This window comes from Bombina bombina, unplaced genomic scaffold (assembly GCF_027579735.1).
Source record: "Bombina bombina isolate aBomBom1 unplaced genomic scaffold, aBomBom1.pri scaffold_965, whole genome shotgun sequence".
NCBI classification, from domain to species: domain Eukaryota; kingdom Metazoa; phylum Chordata; class Amphibia; order Anura; family Bombinatoridae; genus Bombina; species Bombina bombina.
The window spans coordinates 77,318-96,429 of record NW_026511008.1 but is presented as its reverse complement, the minus strand read 5'-3'; the positions used below and the strand labels follow the sequence as shown (position 1 = coordinate 96,429).

General features: G+C 41.5%; 1 protein-coding gene across 1 annotated transcript in view; it reads left to right on the top strand.

The window, feature by feature from the left end:
* Nucleotides 1-19,112, top strand: part of LOC128643563 (sentrin-specific protease 6-like) — a gene marked incomplete at both ends in the record, with an annotated part of 114,902 nt that overhangs the window by 27,614 nt on the left and 68,176 nt on the right. The window contains one exon of the mRNA XM_053696405.1: nucleotides 12,301-12,471. Coding sequence (XP_053552380.1) covers nucleotides 12,301-12,471 — 171 coding nt within the window. The remainder of the gene's footprint in view (nucleotides 1-12,300; nucleotides 12,472-19,112) is intronic.

Genomic DNA, 19,112 nt, shown 5'->3' with positions numbered 1-19,112 from the left:
GAAAGACTTCTAGTCTATTTGTTATCTTTTCTGGTTTTAGGAAAGGTCAGAAGGCTTCTGCCATTTCTTTGGCCTCTTGGTTAAAGCTTTTTGATTCATCTTGCTTAATCCCCGCCTCAGAGGATTACGGCTCATTCTACTAGGTCAGTTTCTACTTCCTGGACTTTTAAGAATGAAGCTTCTGTTGATCAGATTCTGCCATTTATTTGGCATCTTGCTTAAACTTTTGATTCATCATGCTTATTTGGAGTCGGGTGGATTCCCGCCTCGGAGGATTATGGCTCATTCTACTAGGTAAGTTTCTACTTCCTGGGCTTTTTAAAGAATGAAGCTTCTTTTGATCAGATTTGCAAAGCAATGACTTGGTCTTCTTTGCATACTTTTACTAAATTCTACCATTTTGATGTTTTCTCTTCTTCAGAAGCAGTTTTTGGTAGAATAGTACTTCAGGCAGCTGTTTCAGTTTGATTCTTCTGCTTATAACTTCAGTTTTTTTCATTATAAAAATTGAAACTTTTGATTTTGGTAGTGGATTAATTTTTCAGCGGAATTGGCTGTCTTTATTTTATCCCTCCCTCTCTAGTGACTCTTGCGTGGAAGTTCCACATCTTGGGTATCTGCTATCCCATACGTCACTAGCTCATGGACTCTTGCTAATTACATGAAAGAAAACATAATTTATGTAAGAACTTACCTGATAAATTCATTTCTTTCATATTAGCAAGAGTCCATGAGGCCCACCCTTTTTGTGGTGGTTATGATTTTTTTGTATAAAGCACAATTATTCCAATTCCTTATTTTTGATGCTTTCGCTCGGTTTAAGAAGCTGTATCCTTTACCTGTGGCCAATTTAACATTTTCGCTAGGTTTAAGAAGCTGTATCCTTTACCTGTGGCCAATTAAAAATTTGGGGAAAAAGTCCCTAAGGTTAATGGGGCTATTTACACTCTTGCAAAACGTACTACTATTCCTATGGAAGATAGTACTTATTTTAAGGATCCTTTAGATAGAAAGATTGAATCTTATCTTAGAAGAGCATATTTACATACTGGCTATATTCTTAGACCTGCTATTTCTATGGCTGATGTTGCTGCTGCTTCAACTGTCTAGCATTATTCTTTTACTTCAACATGCTAATCATTTCATTTGTGATGCTATATTTGATGTCATTAAAATTAATATAAAATCTTTGTATTTAGCTATTCTAACTAGAAGATCTTTATGGCTTAAATCTTGGAATGCTGACATGGTGTCTAAATCTAGATTACTATCTCTATCATTTCAGGGTAGTAATTTGGTTTTCAATTGGATTATATTATCTCCACTATCACTGGGGGAAAGGGAGTTTTCTGCCCCGATATAAGAAATCTAAGGGTAAGCTTAAAGCTTCCAATCGTTTTTGTTCCTTTCGTCCGAATAGAGAATTAAAAAACCTCTCCTTCCCCTAACTTGGAGACCATCTCCGAATTGGAATAAATTCAAGCCTTATAAGAAATTTAATCCAGCCCCTAAGACTGCATGAAGGTGCGGCCCTCAAACCATTTCAACTGGTGGGGGGGCAGATTGGAATTATTTCAAGACATTTGGACAGATTCTGTTCAAAATCAATGGATTCCGGATATTGTTTCTTAAGGGTATCAAATAGGTTTCAGAATAAGACCGCCCATGTGAAGATTCTTTCTTTCTCATGTTCCAACAAACCCTTTGAAGGTTCAGGCTTTTCGGAAGTGTGTTTCAGACCTAGAGTTTTCAGGGGTGATTGTCCCAGTTCCTCAGCAGGAAAAGAGTTTGGGTTTTTATCCAAATCTGTTCATTGTCCCAAAGAAAGAAGATTCGTTCAGACCAATCCTGGATGTGAAAATTTATAATCGTTTTCTAAGAGTCCCAACTTTCAAGATGGTGACTATAAATACTATTCTGCCTTTTGTTCAGCAAGGTCATTTTATGTCCACAATAGACTTGCAGGACGCTTATCTTCACATTCCGATTCATCCCGACCACTATCGTTTTCTGAGATTTTCTTTTCTAGACAAGCATTACCAATTTGTCACTCTTCCTTTTTGGCCTAGAGAAAATTCTCAGTGCCCTTCTATCTGTAATCGGAGAGCAGGTTATTGTGGTGTTTATTATTTGGACGATATCTTGGTACTATATCAATCTTTTAATTTAGCAGAATCTCACATGAAACAACTAGTGTGGTTTCTTCAGAGACTTGGAGAATCAATTTACAAGAGAGTTTCTTGATTCCTTTTTAGGTTTCCAGATAGATTCAGTGTTTATGACTCTTTCTCTAACAGACGAGACGAATGAAGTTGGTTTTAGCTTGTCTAAACCTTCAGTCTCTATTATTTCCTTCAGTTGCTGTGTGCATGGAAATTGTAGGTCTCATGACTGCAGCATTGGACGCAATCCACTTTACTCGTATTTATAAGACCTCTACAGCTTTGCATGTTGCACCAATGGTGCAGGGATTATACTCAGATATCACAGTTGATATACTTAAATCCCAACACTCAACTCTCTCTGACTTGGTGGTTAAACCATTACCTTATAGTTCAAAGGGCCTCTTTTGTTCGACCTTCCTGGACTGTGATCTCAACAGATGCAAGTCTTACAGGTTGGGGAGCTGTCTGAGGGTCTCTGATTGAAGTTAAAAGACAGACCAAAGGTTCTAGCACTAAAGGTTAATCCTAAGAAATAGTTCAATAACTGTGGTACGGGTTTTCCCTGTTGCTTCACTGAGCACAAATTGACCTCTTTCGGCCTTCTATTATCTATATCCTTCAATAACCATAATGCAAATGTCAATTTGACATGCCCCAAGGCAATGCAGTCCCAGCACAATATTATACAGTAATTGAGGGCAATATATGTTGCTTACCCGCTCCGTGCGGTAACGGTCACCGGCAAATGTGTCTCGTCTCTTCTATGGGTCGGTCCATAGGAGTCTTGATGAACGGCTTTTGAACCAAGCCTGGCTCCCTCCTCGATCACCTCTCGGACGACTTGATCACTTTGCCGCTGAAGTGCTTCTCCTCATCCTCTGTTTGTGCTCTGCTTGCGTCTCGGTCTTTCCGGAAAAACCCGCTTTCGCTCACAGTCTGACGGTTTACACCTGTGCTCACTCCTTTTTTCCCCTATTGGTCCAATAGCTGCTTTCAGAACGGTCAATGAGGATCACCAGGCGATTTTTCGTTTATATAAAACTTCACTTTTATTATAGCTTGTCAGCTCACATTTAAAATCTTGTATATAGTATCAACATGAAATAGATAGATCAGCTTTCTCCAGCTTATGCGTTTCGGCGACAGCCGTAATCATAGCAATGATGCTATGATTACGGCTGTCGCCAAAACGCGTAAGCTGGAGAAAGCTGATCTATCTATTTCATGTTGATACTATATACAAGATTTTAAATGTGAGCTGACAAGCTATAATAAAAGTGAAGTTTTATATAAACAAAAAATCGCCTGGTGATCCTCATTGACCGTTCTGAAAGCAGCTGAGGGTCTCTGATAGCACAAGTGGTTTGGAATCCTCAATAGGCGAGGTTACCAATCAATATTTTAGAACTCTGTGCTATTTTCAGAGCTCTTCAGGCTTGGCCTCTATTGGAGAGAGAACCTTACATTTGTTTTCAGACAGATAATATCACAACAGTGGCATATGTCAATCATCAAGGAGGGACTCACAGTCCTTCAGCAATGAAAAAAGTATCTCAGATACTTTCTTGGGTGGAATCCAACTCGTCAAATGTTTGAGATTCATATCCCAGGTGTAGACAATTGGGAAGCGGATTATCTCAGCCGTCAGACTTTACATCCGGGGAGTGGTCTCTCCATCCAGATATGTTTTTTCATCTTGTACAGATGTTGGGTCTTCCAGAAATAGATCTGATGGCCTCTCGTCTAAACAAGAAGCTTCCCAGATACCTTTCCAGGTCCAAGTATCCTCAGGCGGAGATGGTGGATGCTTTAGCAGTTCCTTGGTTTTACCAACCTGCTTACATTTTTCTGCCTCTGTTACTTCTTCCAAGGGTGATCTCCAAGATTATAATGGAACATTCTTATGTGTTTCTGATAGCACCAGCATGGCCTCACAGGTTTTGGTATGCTTATCTTGACCGGATGTCCAGTTGCCAGACTTGGCCACTTCCTTTAAGTCCAGACCTTCTGTCTCAAGGGCCGTTTTTCCATCAGGATCTCAAATCTCTAAATTTGAAGGCATGGAAATTGAAAGTTTAGTGCTTTGTCATGTCTCTAACTCGGTGATTAGCACTATGATACATTCTCATAAGTCTGTTTCAAGGAAGATTTATCATCGGGTTTGGAAAACCTATATTTCATGGTGTTCCACTAATGATTATTCTTGGCATTCTTTCAGAATTCCTAGGATTTTACAGTTTCTTCAGGATGGTTTGGATAAACGGTTGTCTGCAAATACTTTGAAAGGACAAATGCCTGCTCTTACTATCTTATTTCATAGAAAGATTGCTAAGCTTCCTGATATTCACTGTTTTGTTCAGGCTTTAATTTGTATTAAACCTTTTATTAAATCTATTCCTCCTCCTTGGAGTCTCAATTTGGTATTGAAGATTTTACAGGCTCCTCCTTTTTTAGCCTATGCATTCTCTGGATATTAAATTACTTTCTTGGAAAGTGTTATTTCTTTTGGCTATCTCTTCTGCTAGAAGAGTTTCTGAATTGTCTGCTCTCTCTTGTGAGTCTCCTTATCTGATTTTCCATCAAGATAAAGCTGTTTTGTGGCCTTCGTTTACATTTTGCCTAAAGTTGTGAATTCTAACAACATTAATAAGGAAATTGTTTTTCCTTCCTTGTATCCTAATCCTAAGAATACTCTTGAAAGGATGTGGTAAGAGCTTTGAAATATTATGTTGCGGCTACTAAAGATTTCAGAAAAACTTCTACTCTATTTATTTTTTTGATTCACAGGCTCTGTCTCAGTTTGATTCTAGTGCCTTTGATTTGATTTTTTTAAAATTTTTACGAAAACGTAATTATTTTTTTGGATTTAATTTCTTAGCGGATATAGCCGTTGTTTTTTTTATCCCTCCCTCTCTAGTGACTTGTGGACTTCCACATCTTGGGTATTATATCTCATACTTCACTAGCTCATGGACTCTTGCCACTTACATGAAAGAACTTAACTGATAAATTAATTTCTTTCATAGTGGCAAGAGTCCATGAAACTCACCCTATTTTTTGTCGTTATGATTTTTTTTTTATAAAGCACATTATTTCTCCTGTTAAGTGTAGTCAGTCCACGGGTCATCCATTACTTATGGGATTATATCTCCTCTCTAACAGGAAGTGCAAGAGGATCACCCAAGCAGAGCTGCTATATAGCTCCTCCCCTCTACGTCATACCCAGTCATTCTCTTGCACCTAACTAATAGATAGGACGTGTGAGAGGACTGTGGTTATTAAAATTAGTTTTTTATATCTTCAATCAAAAGTTTGTTATTTTAAACAGCACCGGAGTGTGTTGTTTTTTCTCAGGCAGCATTAGAAGAAGAATCTACCTGAGTTTATGTATGATCTTAGCGGTCGTAACTAAGATCTATTTGCTGTTCTCGGCCATTCTGAGGAGTGAGGTAACTTCAGATCAGGGGACAGCGGGCAGGGTTCACCTGCAAGGAGGTATGTTGCAGTATATTATTTTCTAAGGAATGGAATTGACTGAGAAAATACTGCTAATACCCATATGATGTAAGTGCAGCCTTAAATGCAGTAGTAGCGACTGGTATCAGGCTGATATGTATGTATGTTACACTGAGGTATTTCTGGGGAATGGAACTTCACTAAGGAAATACTGTGTACATTTAACTTATATTTGAGCCCCCACTGCAGTGTAAGCGACTAGCAGCAGGCTTATTAGTATCATTTCATAATTTTATTTTAAAACGTTTTACTGGCATGTTAATCGTTTTTCTCTGAGGTACTTGGTGATAAAGATTTTTGGGTATTATTTTTCCACATGGCTGTCGTTATTTATGAATAAATTCAGTTTGCTGAGCTTCCCCACTGCTATAATATGAGTGGGAGGGGCCTATTTTGGCGCTTTCTTGCGCAGTAAGAATTCACTCACAGTCTTCCTATTCCTTCCTCCATGATCCAGGACGTCTCTACAGAGCCCAGGGGTCTCCAAAACTAGTTTTGAGGGAGGTAATCACTCACAGCAGACCTGTGAGACTGTGCTTTTGACTGTGATAAAACGTTTTATATCTGTTATCCGTTTTTGGGTATTAAGGGGTTAATCATCCATTTGCTGGTGGGTGCAATCCTTTGCTAAATTATTGCATTTATTGTGAAAATTTGGTTGCTATAACAAATTTGGTTCATTGTAATTCTACTGTGACAGTTTATTAGTGTTTCTTAAAGACACAGTAACATTTTTTATATTGCTTGAAAATTTATTTCAAAAGTTTTTGCCAAGCTTGCTAGTTTCATTGCTAGTCTGTTAAACATGTCTGACACAGAGGAAACTCTTTGTGCAATATGTTTAAAGGCCATTGTGGAGCCCAATAGAAATTTGTGTACTAATTGCATTGATGCTACTTTAAATAAAAGTATACATGTAAAGAAAATTTCACCAGACAACGAGGGGGAAGTTATGCCGACTAACTCTCCTCACGTGTCAGTACCTGCGTCTCCCGCTCGGGAGGTGCGTGATATTGTGGCGCCAAGTACAATAGGGCGGCCCATACAAATCACTTTGCAAGACATTGCTAATGTTATGACTGAAGTATTATCTAAATTGCCAGAAATTAGGGGTAAACGCGACCACTCTGGGGTGAGAACAGAGTGCGCTGATAATATTAGAGCCATGTCTGATACTGCGTCACAATATGCAGAACATGAGGACGGAGAGCTTCATTCTGTGGGTGACGGATCTGATCCAAGTAAACTGGACTCAGACATTTCAAATTTTAAATTTAAGCTTGAGAACCTCCGTGTATTGCTAGGGGAGGTATTAGCGGCTCTGAATGATTGTAACACGGTTGCAATTCCAGAGAAAATGTGTAGGCTGGATAGATACTATGTGGTACCGGTGTGTACTGATGTTTTTCCTATACCTAAGAGGCTTACAGAAATTATTAACAAGGAGTGGGATAGACCCGGTGTGCCCTTTTCACCCCCTCCTATATTTAGAAAAATGTTTCCAATAGACGCCACCACACGGGACTTATGGCAGACGGTCCCTAAGGTGGAGGGAGCAGTTTCTACTCTAGCTAAGCGCACCACTATCCCGGTGGAGGATAGCTGTGCTTTTTCAGATCCAATGGATAAAAAGTTAGAGGGTTACCTTAAGAAAATGTTTGTTCAACAAGGTTTTATATTACAACCCCTTGCATGCATTGCGCCTGTCACGGCTGCGGCGGCATTTTGGTTTGAGTCTCTGGAAGAGACCATTAACTCAGTTACATTGGATGAAATTACAGACAAGCTTAGAGTACTTAAGCTAGCCAATTCATTTATTTCCGATGCCGTAGTACACTTAATTAAACTTACGGCTAAGAATTCAGGATTCGCCATTCAAGCGCGCAGAGCACTGTGGCTTGAATCTTGGTCAGCCGATGTTACCTCTAAATCTAAATTGCTTAACATACCTTTCAAAGGGCAGACATTATTCGGGCCCGGTTTGAAAGAAATTATCGCTGACATTACTGGAGGTAAGGGTCATGCCCTGCCTCAAGACAGAGTCAAACCAAGGGCTAGACAGTCTAATTTTCGTGCCTTTCGTAACTTCAAGGCAGGAGCAGCATCAACTTCCTCAGCTCCAAAGCAGGAAGGTACTGTTGCTCGCTACAGACAGGGCTGGAAACCTAACCAGTCCTGGAACAAGGGCAAGCAGGCCAGAAAGCCTGCTGCTGCCCCTAAGACAGCATGAAGTGAGGGCCCCCGATCCGGAAACGGATCTAGTGGGGGGCAGACTTTCTCTCTTCGCCCAGGCTTGGGCAAGAGATGTCCAGGATCCCTGGGCTTTAGAGATCATATCTCAGGGATATCTTCTGGACTTCAAAGCTTCTCCTCCAAAAGGGAGATTTCATCTTTCAAGGCTGTCAGCAAACCAGATAAAGAGAGAAGAGTTTCTACGCTGTGTACAAGACCTTTTACTAATGGGAGTGATCCATCCAGTTCCGCGGTCGGAACACGGACAAGGGTTTTACTCAAATCTGTTTGTGGTTCCCAAGAAAGAGGGAACCTTCAGACCAATTTTGGACTTAAAGATCCTAAACAAATTCCTAAGAGTTCCATCGTTCAAAATGGAGACTATTCGAACAATCTTACCTATGATCCAAAGGGGTCAATACATGACCACAGTGGATTTAAAGGATGCCTACCTCCACATACCGATTCACAAGGATCATTATCGGTACCTAAGGTTTGCCTTCCTAGACAGGCATTACCAGTTTGTAGCTCTTCCCTTCGGGTTAGCCACGGCTCCAAGAATCTTTACAAAGGTTCTGGGCTCTCTTCTGGCGGTACTAAGACCACGAGGAATTTCGGTAGCTCCGTACCTAGACGACATTCTGATACAAGCGTCAAGTTTCCAGACTGCCAAGTCTCATACAGAGTTGGTTCTGGCATTTCTAAGGTCGCATGGGTGGAAGGTGAACGTAGAAAAGAGTTCTCTAAGGCCACTCACAAGAGTTCCTTTCTTGGGGACTCTTATAGATTCTGTAGAAATGAAAATTTACCTGACAGAAGACAGGTTAACAAAACTTCTAAATGCTTGCCGTGTCCTTCATTCCATTCAACACCCGTCAGTGGCTCAATGCATGGAGGTAATCGGCTTAATGGTAGCGGCAATGGACATAGTACCTTTTGCACGCCTGCATCTCAGACCACTACAATTGTGCATGCTAAGTCAGTGGAATGGGGATTACTCAGATTTGTCCCCTATGCTGAATCTGGATCAAGAGACCAGAGATTCTCTTCTATAGTGGCTTTCTCGGCCACATCTGTCCAGGGGGATGCCCTTCAGCAGGCCAGACTGGACAATTGTAACAACAGACGCCAGCCTACTAGGTTGGGGCGCTGTCTGGAATTCCCTGAAGGCTCAGGGATCATGGACTCAGGAGGAGAGTCTCCTTCCAATAAACATTCTGGAATTGAGAGCAGTTCTCAATGCTCTTCTGGCTTGGCCTCAGCTAGCAACTCTGAGGTTCATCAGGTTCCAGTCGGACAACATCACGACTGTGGCTTACATCAACCATCAGGGAGGGACAAGGAGTTCCCTAGCGATGATGGAAGTCTCAAAGATAATTCGCTGGGCAGAGTCTCACTCTTGCCACCGGTCAGCGATCCACATCCCAGGCGTGGAGAACTGGGAGGCGGATTTCCTAAGTCGCCAGACTTTTCATCCGGGGGAGTGGGAACTTCACCCGGAGGTATTTGCACAACTGCTTCGGCGTTGGGGCAAACCAGATCTGGATCTCATGGCGTCTCGCCAGAACGCCAAGCTTCCTTGTTACGGATCAAGATCCAGGGAGCCGGAAGCGGTTCTGATAGATGCTCTGACAGCACCTTGGGTCTTCAACATGGCTTATGTGTTTCCACCCTTCCCGATACTCCCTCGTCTGATTGCCAGGATCAAGCAGGAGAGAGCATCGGTGATTCTAATAGCGCCTGCGTGGCCACGCAGGACCTGGTATGCAGATCTAGTGGACATGTCGTCCTGTCCACCATGGTCTCTGCCTCTGAGACAGGACCTTCTGGTTCAGGGTCCTTTCAAACATCCAAATCTAATTTCTCTGAGGCTGACTGCATGGAGATTGAACGCTTGATTCTATCAAAGCGTGGATTCTCGGAGTCAGTGATTGATACCTTAATACAGGCTAGGAAACCTGTTACCAGGAAAATTTACCATAAAATATGGCGTAAATACTTACATTGGTGCGAATCCAAGAGTTACTCATGGAGTAAGGTTAGGATTCCTAGGATATTGTCTTTTCTACAAGAAGGCTTAGAAAAGGGTTTATCTGCTAGTTCGTTAAAGGGACAGATCTCAGCTCTGTCCATTCTTTTGCACAAGCGTCTGTCAGAAGTTCCAGACGTTCAGGCTTTTTGTCAGGCTTTGGCCAGGATTAAGCCTGTGTTTAAAACTGTTGCTCCGCCATGGAGCTTAAACTTAGTTCTTAATGTTTTACAGGGTGTTCTGTTTGAACCCCTTCATTCCATTGATATCAAGCTGTTATCTTGGAAAGTTCTGTTCCTAATGGCTATTTCCTCGGCTCGAAGAGTCTCTGAGTTATCAGCCTTACATTGTGATTCCCCTTATCTGATTTTTCATTCAGACAAGGTAGTTCTGCGTACTAAACCTGGGTTCTTACCTAAGGTAGTCACTAACAAGAATATCAATCAAGAGATTGTTGTTCCTTCATTGTGCCCTAATCCTTCCTCAAAGAAGGAACGACTTCTACACAATCTGGACGTTGTCCGGGCCCTGAAATTCTATTTACAGGCAACTAAAGATTTTCGACAAACTTCTTCCCTGTTTGTCGTTTATTCGGGACAGAGGAGAGGTCAAAAGGCTTCGCCTACCTCTCTCTCCTTCTGGCTTCGTAGCATAATACGTTTAGCTTATGAGACTGCTGGACAGCAGCCTCCGGAAAGAATTACAGCTCATTCTACCAGAGCTGTGGCTTCCACTTGGGCCTTTAAAAATGAGGCCTCTGTTGAACAGATTTGCAAGGCTGCAACTTGGTCTTCACTTCACACCTTTTCCAAATTTTACAAATTTGACACTTTTTGCTTCTTCGGAGGCTGTTTTTGGGAGAAAGGTTCTTCAGGCAGTGGTTCCTTCCGTGTAAAGGTCCTGCCTGTCCCTCCCGTCATCCGTGTACTTTTAGCTTTGGTATTGGTATCCCATAAGTAATGGATGACCCGTGGACTGACTACACTTAACAGGAAAAAACATAATTTATGCTTACCTGATAAATTCCTTTCTCCTGTAGTGTAGTCAGTCCACGGCCCGCCCTGTTTTTACGGCAGGTCTAAATTTTAAATTAAACTCCAGTCACCACTGCACCCTATAGTTTCTCCTTTCTCGTTTGGTTTTGGTCGAATGACTGGGTATGACGTAGAGGGGAGGAGCTATATAGCAGCTCTGCTTGGGTGATCCTCTTGCACTTCCTGTTAGGGAGGAGATATAATCCCAAAAGTAATGGATGACCCGTGGACTGACTACACTACAGGAGAAAGGAATTTATCAGGTAAGCATAAATTATGTTTTTTCAAGTTTGTTTTGTATGCTTTTTACTTCTTTTTTTACACCTCAGTACTTGACTATACGTTAAACTGAGGTATGAGTGAGGTGGGAGGTGTATTTATAGGCATTTTGAGGTTTGGGAAACTTTGCCCCATCCTGGTAGGAAAGTATATCCCATACGTCACTAGCTCATGGACTCTTGCCACTATCAGGTAAGTTCTTACATAAATTATGTTTTGTACACACAAAGGTGATAGTTTGTGAAATGCAAAAAACTTGCTCACCTTGTGGTAGGGAGGTATGTGATGTTCACGGAGGGGATATGTTTCCCTATCTGTGTTAAAGATGCGTATTTATTTTCTGCTTCCACCTCTTGTAGTATGGTATAGAAATGGTGATGAGATTGTGTCTCCCAATCAGAGTTATACAGTTGGTTTTTGTTTTGTCATAGGAAAACAAATGACTCTCCAGTCTTAATACTGGTATAAAAGTAAATTTATTGTTGAATAAATCTATGCACTACGGTGTAAAGATCCAGGCTTTCACATGTGCATAGTTCAAGATAAAACAAAATGTCTCAGAGTAAAATATTTCACAATTGAGAATATTTGACGTTTGCTAATTAAGTAGTTTAATAATGCTCAGTTCGTGTAGCCAGTGAAAGTTCAATAAACTTGGCTTTGGTGAGGCACTTCTGTAAAAAAAACTGTAAGGTCCGGTTGGAGATACTCACAAAAGTCCTGCTAAGTCTTTTAAACTTTCTTTTTTTTGTGTGATCTCGCCAAACCGGAAGTGACATCACTTAGTGGGCGGTCTCTTACGCGTTTCATGAACACTCGGTTTACTTCATCAGAGGGTTTGTGTGTGTATATATCTGTGTGTATGTGTATATATATATATATATATATATACTTACATACACACATATACATACACACACACGTCTTATTTGTAAAATTATACTTGTTTGAGATTTCTTTTGTAAACTTTGTTTCAAATGTATTTATTTTTTTATTTTAATGTCCTTTTTTTCTTTAGTACTAATACTTGATATCTCGTTACCAGTTCGGCAATGCTGTAGCAAGTACGCCAGTCAAGCGTCGTAAAGTTTCCTCCTTAGAAATTCATTGTGACGTGACACCAGTAATTTCTCCAAATACCTGTGAGAGCATCATCATAGAGTGCCGAAATGTTCGAATAGGCACCTTTTGCAGAATGTTGGTAGAACCTGTCGTGGTAAGTACAGACTTTATTTCTCTGATAATTCAAGTGTTTGTGTTTCAAAATCTTAAACATTCTTACATAGCCTTGCATAGAAGGTATAACCCTTTTTTACATTCTAAGGTTCCAAATTAGGCAAAGTTTGGATGAATCGTTACACAACTATGGTTGAAGAATTATTAAGAAAATAAGTAAGAGAATGTAATAAATACTTTTCAACATTAAAGGGACACGAAAGTAAAATGTTGACTTAATTTTACTGATTTACTTAGAGAATGCAGATTTAAAATTAAAATCTAGTTTTATTTTATTACTTTTATTATCAAATTTGGTGTCTTTGTATGCTTTATTGAAGAGCATACCCAAGGTAGTCTCAGGATTGTTTGTCTTGAGTACTATATGTATTACATTTTTACAGACTCTGCTGACATATAATGCTTCAATGACTTGCTTTGGTAAACTATATATACTTTCAATACCAAACACTAAGTAAATTTGATAACTGAAGTAAATTGGAAGTGTTTTTATAATAAAAAAATAATAATTTCTCTTGTTAAGTGTAGTCAGTCCACGGGTCATCCATTACTTATGGAATATATCTCTTCCTAACAGGAAGCTGCAAGAGGATCACCCAGCAGAGCTGCTATATAGCTCCTCCCCTCACATGTCATATTCAGTCATTCTCTTGCAGCCTAACTAAGATAGGTCGCTGTGAGAGGTCTGTGGTGTTTTTTTAACTTAGTTTATTTCTACAATCAAAAGTTTGTTATTTTAAATGGCACCGGAGTGTGCTGTTTATTCTCAGGCAGCATTAGAAGAAGAATCTGCCTGCGTTTTCTATGATCTTAGCAGACGTAACTAAGATCCACTGGCTGTTCTCATCTGAGGAGTGAGGTAACTTCAGAGAAGGGGAATAGCATGCAGGGCCCCCCTGCAAAAGAGGTATGTGCAGTAAATTATTTTTCTGAGGAATGGAATTGACTGAGGAAATACTGCTGATACCAATGTAAAGTAAGTTCAGCCTTAAATGCAGTGATAGCGACTGGTATTAGGCTGATGAGTGTGTGTACACTGAATGTATTTTTCTAAGGAATGGAATTGACTCTGAAAATACTGTTAATACTGAAATAATGTATGAGCCTTAACTGCAGTAAAAGCGACTGGTAGCAGGCTTATTAATAACAATTCATAACTTTTCAAATGTATGTTTAAAACGTTTACTGGCATGTTAATCGTTTTTTGTGAGGTACTTGGTGATAAAACTTATTGGGGCATGATTTTTACCACATGGCCATCTTGTTTTCTGCATAGAAACAGTTTTCTGAGCTTCCCCACTGTTGTAATATGAGTGGGAGGGGCCTATTTTAGCGCTTTTTTGCGCAGTAAAAATTCAGTCACAATCTGTCTACTTCATCCTCCATGATCCTGATCGTCTCTAGAGAGCTCAGGGGTCTTCAAAATTAATTTTGAGGGAGGTAATCAGTCACAGCTGACCTGTGACAGTGTGTTTTGACTGTGAGAAAAACGTTAATTATTAAATTGTTAATCCGTTTTTGGGTATTAAGGGGTTAATCATCCATTTGCTGGTGGGTGCAATCCTTTGCTAACTTAATACATTTACTGTGAAAAATTGGTTGCTATAACTATTTTGGTTCATTGTTATTTCAACTGTGACAGCTCTTTGTGCTTCTTAAAGGCACAGTAGCGTTTTTTATATTGCTTGTAAATTTATGTAGAAAAGTATTTCCAAGCTTGCTAGTCTCATTGCTAGTCTGTTTAAACATGTCTGACACAGATGAATCTCTTTGTTCACTATGTTTAAAGGCCAATGTGGAGCCCAATAGAAATTTATGTACTAATTGCATTGATGCTACTTTAAATAAAAGTCAATCTTTACATGTAAAGAAATTATCACCAGACAACGAGGGGGAAGTTATGCCGACTAACTCCCCTCACGTGTCAGTACCTTCGCCTCCCGCTCAGGAGGTGCGTGATTTTGTGGCGCCAAGTACATCAGGGAGGCCCTTACAAATCACTTTGCAAGACATGGCTACTGTTATGACAGAAGTATTATCTAAATTGCCAGAATTAAGAGGCAAGCGCCATAGCTCTGGGTTAAGGACAGAGCGCGCGGATGAGGTGAGAGCCATGTCAGATACTGCGTCACAGTTAGCAGAACGTTAAGACGGAGAGCTTCATTCTGTGGGTGACGGATCTGATCCAGGGAGACTGGATTCAGAGATTTCTAATTTTAAATTTAAGCTTGAGAACCTCCGCATATTGCTAGGGGAGGTATTAGCGGCTCTGAATGATTGTAACACGGTTGCAATTCCAGAAAAATTATGTAGGTTGGATAAATACTATGCGGTACCGGTGTGTACTGACGTGTTTCCTATACCTAAAAGGCTTACAGAGATTATTAGCAAGGAGTGGGATAGACCTGGTGTGCCCTTTTCCCCTCCTCCCATATTTAGGAAAATGTTTCCTATAGACGCCACCACACGAGACTTATGGCAGACGGTCCCTAAGGTGGAGGGAGCAGTTTCTACTTTAGCTAAGCGTACCACTATCCCGGTGGAGGATAGTTGTGCTTTTTCAGATCCAATGGATAAGAAATTAGAGGGTTACCTTAAGAAAATGTTTGTTCAACAAGGTTTTATCTTACAGCCCCTTGCATGCATTGCGCCTGTCACTGCTGCGGCGGCATTCTGGTTTGAGTCTCTGGAAGAGGCCATTCGCACAGCTCCATTGGATGAAATTATGAACAAGCTTAAAGCACTTAAGCTAGCTAACGCATTTGTTTCTGATGCCGTCGTACATTTAACTAAACTTACGGCTAAGAACTCCGGATTCGCCATCCAAGCGCGCAGAGCGCTATGGCTTAAATCCTGGTCAGCTGACGTGACTTCTAAATCTAAATTGCTTAATATTCCTTTAAAAGGGCAGACCTTATTCAGGCCCGGCTTGAAAGAAATTATAGCTGACATTACGGGAGGTAAGGGCCATGCTCTACCTCAGGACAGGGCCAAATCAAAGGCCAAACAGTCTAATTTTCGTGCCTTTCGTAACTTCAAGGCTGGAGCAGCATCAACTTCCTCCGCTCCAAAACAGGAAGGAGCTGTTGCTCGTTACAGGCAGGGCTGGAAAGTTAACCAGTCCTGGAACAAGGGCAAGCAGGCCAAGAAACCTGCTGCTGCCCCCAAGACAGCATGAAGAGAGGGCCCCCTATCCGGAAACGGATCTAGTGGGGGGCAGACTTTAGCTCTTCGCCCAGGCTTGGGCAAGAGATGTCCAGGATCCCTGGGCGTTGGAGATCATATCTCAGGGATATCTCCTGGACTTCAAAACTTCTCCTCCACGAGGGAGATTTCATCTTTCAAGGTTATCAGCAAACCAAATAAAGAAAGAGGCGTTTCTACGCTGTGTACAAGACCTTTTACTAATGGGGGTGATCCACCCAGTTCCGCGGACGGAACACGGGCAGGGATTCTATTCAAATCTATTTGTGGTTCCCAAGAAAGAGGGAACCTTCAGACCAATCTTGGACTTAAAGATCCTAAACAAATTTCTAAGAGTTCCATCATTCAAAATGGAAACTATTCGAACCATCCTTCCCATGATCCAAGAGGGTCAGTACATGACCACAGTGGACTTAAAGGATGCCTACCTTCACATACCGATTCACAAGGATCATTATCGGTACCTAAGATTTGCTTTCCTAGACGGGCATTACCAGTTTGTAGCTCTTCCCTTCGGATTAGCTACGGCTCCAAGAATCTTTACAAAAGTTCTGGGCTCACTTCTGGCGGTACTAAGGCCGCGAGGCATAGCGGTGACTCCGTACCTAGACGACATTCTGATACAAGCGTCAAGTTTTCAAACTGCCAAGTCTCATACAGAGATAGTTCTGGCATTTCTGAGGTCGCATGGGTGGAAGGTGAACGTGGAAAAGAGTTCTCTATTACCACTTACAAGAGTTCCCTTTCTAGGGACTCTTATAGATTCTGTAGAGATGAAAATTTACCTGACAGAGGCCAGGTTATCAAAACTTCTAAATGCTTGCCGTGTCCTTCATTCCATTCCACACCCGTCAGTAGCTCAGTGCATGGAAGTAATCGGCTTAATGGTAGCGGCAATGGACATAGTACCATTTGCGCGCCTGCATCTCAGACCGCTGCAATTGTGCATGCTAAGTCAGTGGAACGGGGATTACTCAGATTTGTCCCCCCTACTAAGTCTGGATCAAGAGACCAGAGATTCTCTTCTATGGTGGCTCTCTCGGCCACATCTGTCCAAGGGGATGACCTTCTAGGCTGGGGCGCAGTCTGGAACTCCCTGAAAGCTCAGGGATTATGGACTCAGGAGGGGAAACCCCTCCCAATAAATATTCTGGAATTAAGAGCAATATTCAATGCTCTCCTAGCTTGGCCTCAGTTAGCAACTCTGAGGTTCATCAGATTTCAGTCGGACAACATCACGACTGTGGCTTACATCAACCATCAAGGGGGAACCAGAAGTTCCCTAGCGATGTTGGAAGTCTCAAAGATAATTCGCTGGGCAGAGTCTCACTCTTGCCACCTGTCGGCGATTTACATCCCAGGCGTAGAGAACTGGGAGGCGGATTTTCTAAGTCGCCAGACTTTTCATCCGGGGGAGTGGGAACTTCATCCGGAGGTCTTTGCTCAACTGATTCATCGTTGGGGCAAACCAGATCTGGATCTCATGGCGTCTCACCAGAACGCCAAGCTTCCTTGTTACGGATCCAGGTCCAGGGACCCGGGAGCGGTGCTGATAGATTCTCTGACAGCCCCTTGGGTCTTCAACATGGCTTATGTGTTTCCACCATTCCCGATGCTTCCTCGTTTGATTGCCAAGATCAAACAGGAGAGAGCTTCGGTGATTCTGATAGCGCCTACGTGGCCACGCAGGACCTGGTATGCAGATCTAGTGGACATGTCGTCCTGTCCACCGTGGTCTCTGCCTCTGAGACAGGACCTTCTAATTCAGGGTCCTTTCAAACATCCAAATCTAATTTCTCTGAGGCTGACTGCATGGAGATTGAACGCTTGATTCTATCAAAGCGTGGCTTCTCGGAGTCGGTTATTGATACCTTAATACAGGCTAGGAAGCCTGTTACCAGAAAAATTTACCATAAGATATGGCGTAAATATTTATATTGGTGCGAATCCAAGAGTTACTCATGGAGTAAGGTTAGGATTCCTAGGATATTGTCCTTTCTACAAGAGGGTTTAGAAAAGGGCTTATCTGCTAGTTCGTTAAAGGGACCGATTTCTGCTCTGTCTATTCTTCTACACAAACGTCTGACTGAATTTCCAGACGTTCAGGCTTTTTGTCAGGCTCTAACTAGGATTAAGCCTGTGTTTAAGACTGTTGCTCCGCCGTGGAGCTTAAACTTAGTTCTTAATGTTCTTCAAGGCGTTCCATTTGAACCCCTTCATTCCATTGATATCAAGCTGTTATCCTGGAAGGTTTTGTTTTTGATGGCTATTTCCTCAGCTCGAAGAGTCTCTGAGTTATCTGCCTTACATTGTGATTCTCCTTATCTGATTTTTCATTCAGACAAGGTAGTTCTGCGTACTAAACCTGGGTTCTTACCTAAGGTAGTTACTAACAGGAATATCAATCAAGAGATTGTTGTTCCGTCACTGTGTCCTAACCCTTCTTCAAAGAAGGAACGACTTTTGCATCATTTGGACGTAGTCCGTGCCCTGAAGTTCTATTTGCAGGCAACTAAAGATTTTCGTCAAACTTCTTCCCTGTTTGTCGTTTACTCTGGACAGAGAAGAGGTCAAAAGGCTTCGGCTACCTCTCTCTCTTTCTGGCTTCGTAGCATAATACGTTTAGCCTATGAGACTGCTGGACAGCAGCCTCCTGAAAGGATTATAGCTCATTCTACTAGAGCTGTGGCTTCCACCTGGGCCTTTAAAAATGAGGCCTCTGTTGAACAGATTTGCAAGGCTGCGACTTGGTCTTCGCTTCACACCTTTTCAAAATTTTACAAATTTGACACTTTTGCTTCTTCGGAGGCTATTTTTGGGAGAAAGGTACTTCAGGCAGTGGTTCCTTCTGTTTAATGTTCCTGCCTTGTCCCTCCCTTCATCCGTGTACTTTAGCTTTGGTATTGGTATTCCATAAGTAATGGATGACCCGTGGACTGACTACACTTAACAAGAGAAAACATAATTTATGCTTACCTGATAAATTTATTTCTCTTGTAGTGTAGTCAGTCCACGGCCCGCCCTGTCTTTAAGGCAGACCTAAATTTTAATTAAACTCCAGTCACCACTGCACCCTATGGTTTCTCCTTTCTCGTCTGCTTTGGTCGAATGACTGAATATGACATGTGAGGGGAGGAGCTATATAGCAGCTCTGCTGGGTGATCCTCTTGCAGCTTCCTGTTAGGAAGTAATGGATGACCCGTGGACTGACTACACTACAAGAGAAATAAATTTATCAGGTAAGCATAAATTATGTTTTTATATATATATATATATATATATATATATATATATATATATTTCAAGGAAAGAAGAGGCAAACACACTCATATTGAGAAACAGTCTTGACAAAGGTCCATGTGAGGACCGAAACGTTGATTAAATTGATGAACTATTAATACAATTTGTGTTAACTAA